The following is an 8490-nucleotide window of genomic DNA, read 5'->3' as shown; positions in this document are numbered from 1 at the left end:
GTTATAGTAGTGTGTGTTGTTGTGTGTGTGTGTGTTGTGTGCGCGCGCGCGCGCGCGCGCGTGCGCGTCAAATTGAAAAAAGAAATTTGTTCGTATGTATAATGTATATGTGTATGTCCTCCTGAGGATTTATAAAATGGAATCGACGAGATTCCGTCTATATAAAAAAAAAAATCTTGCTTCCACTAAAACTGGAATTATTTTCATCGCTCTTTGTTATTCCATAAAAATAGAAAAAAAAGAGTCGATTTCAAATTGCTATTGCAACGATTTTCTAAAAAGGATAACTGGACTCTCCTCTCTCGAGACGGTCCTCAAAAGTCGCATCTCCACTTTTTCGAAATATAAATTCTTAACAGAATTTTGATAATTCATGTAATTAATAAAATTGATGTTAATTTTAATAATCAATATAAGAATTATTATGTTACGAATTATTATGTTATTATTGCAGGTAACATAACGTTTATGTGCAACACGAAAATTTAATATAGATTAATTTTATTATAATAATTTATTAAACATCGAATTGCATTAATTAAACATAAGCATTTCTTTTCATGCGCTTTCGGCACAAGGAAGATCAGAATTAATTCTTGAAAAGAAGATTTTGATTATCTTTCGAAAATAAATTTTGTGAAACAAGATACTATAAAGGATACCATCGTCAAGCCGAGGTAGCAGTTTCGTTTTCCTTTCCATCTTCGGAATATAGAAATTCTATAAATATAGCATTCCCCTTCAAAAGGAACGCGATTTCTTCTTTAGCACATGTATCTACAATATATGTATAAGCATATAATGTAATAACGTGTTGTTATTATCATCAGAGTCTAACCTTATCGATCAGGTCAAGCGCGATCAGCATTCTTTTCGAATGTGTGTGTATTCATTATATGTATATATGATATCGTATCATCAATAGAGTATACGAAATCTGCATATAATTAAATATGTTAATTAATACATTCCTCGCGCCCACATATTTCGCGAAGTCATTGTTTATAAAACACTGACCGCATATTAAGCTAAATTTAATAAATCCCGTAAAAATAAATATATCTCTTTCATAAAAATTTTACAGTATCATTTATCTCTTTTTTAAATTAAAAAGAGACAATAGGACAATAGTTCAAGAGATCAATCGAGAAGATTGCTAATTTGAAAATTAATTACGTAAACGATACGAATTATTTCAAGTCTGACATTTTTCATGAAATTTATGTAATTATCATCTACCCCAAGTGATACAATTGTTATTCAATTTCAACAGTCGCCAACTCAATGCCATTGATAAATTATTATTCAGAATCGTACAATTTTTCATCGTGTGATATTCTAATTATCAACGTGAAAAATGTTCAAGATTTAGGTCCGCACGTCTGCAATTACTATTTGTATTTTTCGACCTTCATGGATTAAAGGAATTTTACTAATCCTCGATTAATATTAATTAGAGAAGATAAAATCGAAGATTGATTTTGACATGTAAAAATGTTTCCCGAAAGATGGATGAAAAAGGAAAACAGAGCTAAAGAAGGAAAAAGAAGGAAGAGATATCCTATTATTTATTCATGGAGGTAGTGGTGGTGATGGGATCCTTCTCACCTCCACTGGACCAATGTTTTTCCTGTTCGCGCAGCTCAAATTCCCATCGCAGTTCTAGCTCGCGCATATCGTTTGCTATCCCAGCCTCGTATGTATCTTCCTATGCACACATTGATAATCAGTTAATCGATAAATCGATAATTCTTGCTTACGATCATATTAAATTTAAATTTTTATTATATTTTGTATTTTATTTATCGTATAAATAAAAAAAAGACGTAGTGAAATTAGTTTGTGAAATAAAATCCCCAATAAAAATACAATTTCCCTGTGTGTCCGTTATACGAAAATATGGAGTTATAAATTATGGAAATTAATTACAAAAATAAAATGGCATAAAACGGCTTACCTCCTCAGTTTTGTAATCTGTATTATATTCTTGATTTGATAGCCAATCATTAGTGGATTGCTGAATCCAAGGAATAGTGGTAGTACCAGTACTACCACCATATGGATTGCTCCAATTTCGTACATCTCTCTCCCTTTCTCTGATACCCGCCTCGATCATTCGCAATTCTTGCGTCAATCGTTCGCCTGCTGTGACGAAAGTAGTAGCTCCTTGCGTAGCCAACTAAACATGCATATGCAGGATATGAATTGAACAATGCTTTTTGTATTTTTCACAATTCAAAATGTGACGCATTACCTTTAAGTCATTGATTTTCTTTTCAAGATGTCTGAGTTGCTGCTTTACTTTCTGTGATTCCAAAATCAAACTGCAATGTGTACATAACATATAATATATATAATAAATATATATCTGTTTTCTTTTTTACCAAAGATAAGAGAGAGAGAGTTATAAATTAAAAAAATACAACTACATATATCACTCACTCTTTTGACATACACTCCGATCTCGAGAATTGTGATAATGATTCTGGTGCAATGATATTGCGGCCGAGTGCGACGTAATTATCACTAGTGAAATCGCTATCACCATCACCATTACCAGGGCTCGTTGGCGTCATTGACTGTATTCCATTCATACCAACTGTTGCATATGCTGCAAATACACAATAATATGTAATTAATATCGCACAATAATGTGTAATTAATAATTAATATAATTTAACAACTATCTTTAACAACTATCGTATACATAAACATTTTATCTATAAGAAAATTCTTGAAAAACAAACATTTGAAGAAAAAAATTATATTAAAAATCTACTTATGTATATTATAGATATAGGAAAAGTTATTCGTGAATAAAATTCTTAAAATTCCTAGTATATAACGCATTGAATGTACAGCGATTTATGTATTATTTCTGTCGATATACATACTTTGATCGCTAGAAAATAATATTTCGTACTCACGTTGACTGCCATAATACCAAGAGGTTACAGAATTTGGAGTTCTGAATGCAGTAGACAGTGTGGGGATAGGAGTAGGATCAACCTCCTCGTTGTAGAGATGTTGCAGAGTTCCGTTGTAGGGAGATCTATTATCATTACTTTATTACTATTAAATAATAAATCATGTAATTTTTTAAATTATGCAATTATAAAAGTTATTAAAATTATACATTGTACAGATATTACAATTAAATCGATATAATATCTACACATATATTATTTATTATTACCTTATCAGAGTTTTAGATAGTCTTGAGATAGGTGCCTGTTTGCTAACTGATGGCAAAGAGGTTGCTGGAGATACGTCTAATGGAGACATAAAGGGACTGTCATCATCGAGTAGATGCGAAGTGGTAGCAGATGAAGGTGGTGGTGGATCCGTCCCGGATGTACAGCGAAAGTTATTCGCAGTAGTCCATATCGAGTAATTGTTGGGTGCAGACAATAAATCACTTTCTTGCTGAAGATCGTAATTCTAAAGGAAAATATATAATCATGTATAAAAATATATACAAAATATATAAAACATAGAATATATTAAATAAGTTACGCACAAGCACGCGCGCACAAAACAATGATAAAATATGATAAAGTTCATTCGAATATAAAGAAATAATAATATGAACATAATATGATCAGGATATACGTTTACCATTTTTATTTGCGGTGATATTAATTGTTGCTGCTGCTGTTTGCCAACAATTATTTCCAACTGATTTAAGATCTCCATTTTGCGTTGCAATAACATCGCCAACATAGTTTTTCCCATTGCCGTTCGCTATTGCAAAGTGATTATTGTTATTATCATTATTGAAATTATGTTAAAACTATCGTTACAATCAATTGTCAGTCACATTAATAATAAATATTATCCACTAAAGGATTATTCTAACAAATCTTTTTTTGTTACTATTTTTTATTTTGTTGTTATTAAACAAATTTATCCATTTGAAATTCCGGCAAATTATTGATTATAAAAAAGCAAGCTATTTTCTTTTAAACTTTTTTGTTTTACTTGATTTGCTGGTACAATTTGTGGAGTATCCCACACTCCGAGGTTTGTCGTAGTTGTCAAGGAAGGTCCATAGTCGACTGTGGGAACAGAACCTGGTGGCATTATGTAATGTCCAGAGCAATGGACACTAGGAGATCCTGGACTATCCAACATAGTTCCTCCCTTTACAGAGCACAGACTAAGGTGCGGCAAGTTTTGTGGGGGTGTAAGCGGCAAAACGTAGGTCGATGTCAATGAGTCAATCAAATTATTTTCCAAGTTGGTCGGGACAGGCGTTGAATGTTGCACCACTGTAACAATTAAGATAAAATGATAGAAATGATTGTTTTATTTAAATATATTGTATAAAGAGTGCTTCACTTGAACATTTAAATAATTTTCTTTACTATTATTAAGAATACAAAACAATTATCAAATCAAAGTTGTTCTGAAAAAGACATCTTATTTGTAGTTATTTGTAGTTATTTGTAGTTATTTGTAGTTAGTATAATATTTTGATCTATCACACATCCATCATATTAAATATAAATATCCACTATACTCACTATCCCTGTCGTGTGCTTTTACGGAATGGTAAGTCGTTAAATCACCGTTTTGCTTATTGAAAATTTTGTTATTCTTCTCACCCTTCGATTCCGTCTGATTTGAATTTGCTCTGACATTCAATTTACGATTCTTTGATCTGTACCTGCATAGAAAAAAAAACTCATTTTTCGTGTGAAAAATCTATTTGTATGTATCTAGAATCTGCAAATCATTGTAGCAGTAAAATGATTATATATAGCCAAATAATCTCTTCATTCGAAATATTATTAAAAAAAAAAATTGTAATTGATAATAAAAATTACTATTTTCTATCCATTATTTTTTAATGTCGAGATTTCTTTTCTTCAATATTCTTTAGTAATTTTCTTAAAAACAGGTACCAGAGAGAAAATAAAATGAATAATTGTAAATGAATAATTGTAAATAAATAAACTTACTTATCAAGCTCGGTGTCGCTATGAGCAAAGGTACAATTGTTGGATCGTGGGCAAGTGCCGCGCAGGGCTAAATCTCTACACATGCTGACTTTGTACTTGCTGGTCGCTGAACCTGGACACGAGCTTCCGACGGGACCGCCACCTCCACTATCCTGCGCCATTGATTTCCGATTATTACCGCACGTGCCATTGCTTCCATGTTGTCGAACAAAGTCCACTAATGTAGCCACTACTATTCTCACAGCTTCTAAAGCCGCTCGACATTCAGCTAAGCTTGGTGGCTCTGTCTCTAAAAATAATAAAAATTATAAAAATATATTTATTTAACTAAGTAAAAAATATATTTATTGATAACGATACATTCAAGATTCTAAGAGTTCGTACACAGTCCGAAGAACTTTAATAATTATAAAAGTTTTAAGAATTTATACAGAATATAATTTTTACATATGGTCCGGGACCTATATACCTGGATTGGGATCGATGGCAGCTAATAATTCCAACTGTGGCCTGAGACCGCTCAGTTGTCCAGGATCTGGTGTACGTTGCAACGCTATCACAAGCTCCTGGACACTCTGGGCGAACGATTGTGGTGTCTGTAATTTATCAATGATGCTTTGCATGTGAGACTTGTGAGCAGTATCGCCATAGAGCAACGCTGACCATTGATCAGGCGCAATACGCAAGCCTGCCTCGGTGGCTATCTGTACAATCTGTGCATCATGCTCTCGTCTTAGAGCTTCATAAGTACGGAATTCTTCCTTTAATTGCATTAGAGATGAGTCACCCTCGCGCTTTGATACCTAAAAACGTATATAACATGATAGAAAACGATAATGTATTTAATATATAATTACAGTAAAAAAATGTCTATACAATGTTTTGCTAAAAGCGTTTAATCCTTTTATGAATTACCATATTTACCTTAAAACAACTCGCTCGATACAGAAGCTGCACCACATGTCCAATGCTGGTCTTACTAGCTTGAGGAAAATGTGGTTCCAGACGCTGTACTACAAACATCACCAATACCTTACGCGATAGAGCAGAGCCATCCTCCAAAGCCAATAGCACAAGTTTGAGAACTTCCTCTTGCATCGCTAAAAATGATAGTAACAAAAATATAAAGACAATTACAGAAATAAGTTATCCAAGGAAAATGTAACATATAATATGCGCGCGCATATCTTACAAGTTATTACATTCCTTTGAGGTTTTATTTCGATTCTTCTATATGCAAAATAACTATAGAAAAATGATATTTAAAAAGAATGTAGTTTATAGGTGCATTCCCTTTGGCATTCATAGCACTTGTAAGCATCATTTGTCCTTGTTTAATATTTAGCAGACAACGAGACTGAAATAATGCTTACAATGTAGGAGTGCAAAACAAACACTTTATTATAATTCTGTCACCCATTACTATAGTTGCAAAGAAAATGCCACATTTTATTTCTTTTTCTTCTATTATTTTTTTCTATTATTTAGATACATTGAAAGATACAACTTATTCAAATTGCATAATTATCTTGTGTAAATAAAATTTACCTGGTCCAAGAAATTGACAACCACGAGCACGTACGGCTGCCCAAAGATTAGCGCTGAGTTGTTGAGGATTCTGATGCTGTAGTATAAGTTCCGTGACGGTACGCTCACCAAGACTACGAGCAGCACGCAATGCACGTGCTCTACCTTCTGGTTCGACTAATTGACAACCTAATAACGTCACCAATTTGCGTTGCATGGGTCGTGATACCAATCCTCCACCTCCGCTTCCAATACCTATGTAACAAACAAATATAATTCATATCACACAAGTATAAATATGACAACAATTCATATGGGTGTGCTTGTGTGTACATTAGATATCATATATATTTTAAAATACTATATAATTCGTGTGTAATAAAATACAATAATTTTAACAAAATCTACTGTAATACAGTATTATTGTATTTGTAACACAGCATATAATAACATTGTTTAATTGCTTATTGCACGTATATTCCTTACACGATAGACTTTAAATATAATTTTTGTTATCTTTCAATGATTATTTATATTTGATATTTTAAAATTTTGCATACTGCATACCTGCAGTATTACTAATTGGACATGGTTTAAGATAAAGAGCAAGTTCTTCAATGCAATTCTTAGCTCTCAGATAATTAACATGTTGATCGGCTGGCAGAAGCTTTTGATAATTCTGTTGTTGATTTGATGCAGATGTTGATGAAGCAACGATGGGAATTGGATTGCCCAGTAATTGTAATAGTGCCTCATTTACAGGTAATTTTTCGATGTCGGTGTTGATAATGCTCTATAAGAAGGACAAATTGTTTATAGAATTATTAGCAATGTGTACATATACATGCATGCATGCACATATAGAGACATACAGACATATATACATACACACACACACACACACACACACACACACACACACACACACATATACATATTTGTGTATATATTATACTACTCAACGAGAAATAGGAAAAAGCACTTTCAAAATTGCCCTATTTTCAAATCAAGAATTGAAAAAAAAATTGAAGTTCTGAATTTATTTGAATATGCTTTTGATAATTTTTAAACTTAATTCTGCAAAATTGAGGAGGTAAAAATTTTTCACTGATGATTTTTCGTCGAATTTCAACGTTTATTGAGAAATGTAAATCTAGCGTAATTCGATCAAGAAAAATTATAAGAAAATTTGTAGAAAAGCAATTAAAATTCTTTTTAATAACTTTTATACATTTTTTATTAAATTTTAAAATTTATCAAGCTGTAAGCTGTAAATATATGTAATTTTAAGGAACATAATATGATCTTTGCTAAGATATAGAACTATAAAGATAAACATTTTTTTTTGGAAAATGAAAAAAAGTATGTTAAAAAGTAAGAAGTTTTACTACTGACAAAAAAAAAATTTTTCAGTGATTTCACAGTTTCGACAACAATCTAAAAATTATGCAATTTTGAATATTTTGAAAATGTTGATTATTTCTTGTTGAATAATGTAATATCATACCGAAATATCTATATTGCTACCTGATCGAAAGGACATTGCTTGCGATGTAAATTGGCCAAGCAAGCACGACATATGGTGTGACCACAGCCAAGTGATATGGGACCTCGTATAGCCACGTCAAAGTCATGGCAACAGATTGGACACGACAGGAATTCAGTCCACTGTGGTGCCTGTATCGGCATTCTGTAGGACAATAAAAAAAAAATAAAATTATATAAAAATCAAAACGAAGAAGAAAATTGTGATTATTTAATTTTTTTTAATTAAAGAAATACTTTAGGAAAGTTTTTTTGATTAATGGTTTACATTTTGATGGAATAAAATAGAAATTCCAAAGTCTGTTCATCTAAGTATAAAGTTTTAATTAGTCTCAGAAAATAATAATTAATAAGTAATAAAGATTCCAAATGAAGAGATATGGATACATTATTTTTAGATTTTATCGTTTTCTTCATAAAATATACTTCAATGTTTTGTGTGTGTGTGTGTGTA

The 8490-nt window shown here is 31.7% G+C and overlaps 2 protein-coding genes across 2 annotated transcripts in view; one reads left to right on the top strand and one right to left on the bottom strand.

Annotated features, from left to right (window-relative positions):
- Positions 1-1564: 1564 nt before the first annotated feature.
- LOC105625842 lies at positions 1565-8180 on the bottom strand. The gene is made up of 15 exons (XM_012207154.1): positions 8019-8180; positions 7059-7284; positions 6513-6746; positions 5889-6064; positions 5434-5767; positions 4965-5253; positions 4518-4669; positions 3982-4271; positions 3619-3744; positions 3197-3441; positions 2928-3052; positions 2443-2611; positions 2255-2324; positions 1958-2179; positions 1565-1708 (listed from the first exon to the last, which is right to left on the bottom strand). The coding sequence occupies exons 1-15, from the start codon at positions 8178-8180 to the stop codon at positions 1565-1567; spliced, it is 2964 nt and encodes a 987-aa protein (XP_012062544.1).
- Positions 8181-8466: 286 nt separating this feature from the next.
- The window catches only part of LOC105626094 (XK-related protein 4-like), a 6114-nt gene continuing 6090 nt past the window's right edge, over positions 8467-8490 (top strand). The window contains exon 1 of the mRNA XM_012207405.1: positions 8467-8475. Coding sequence (XP_012062795.1) covers positions 8467-8475 — 9 coding nt within the window. The remainder of the gene's footprint in view (positions 8476-8490) is intronic.

The sequence above is a fragment of the Atta cephalotes genome (assembly GCF_000143395.1).
Source record: "Atta cephalotes unplaced genomic scaffold scaffold00004, whole genome shotgun sequence".
Classification (NCBI taxonomy): Eukaryota; Metazoa; Arthropoda; class Insecta; order Hymenoptera; family Formicidae; genus Atta; species Atta cephalotes.
This window is presented reverse-complemented; position numbering and strand designations above follow the sequence as displayed.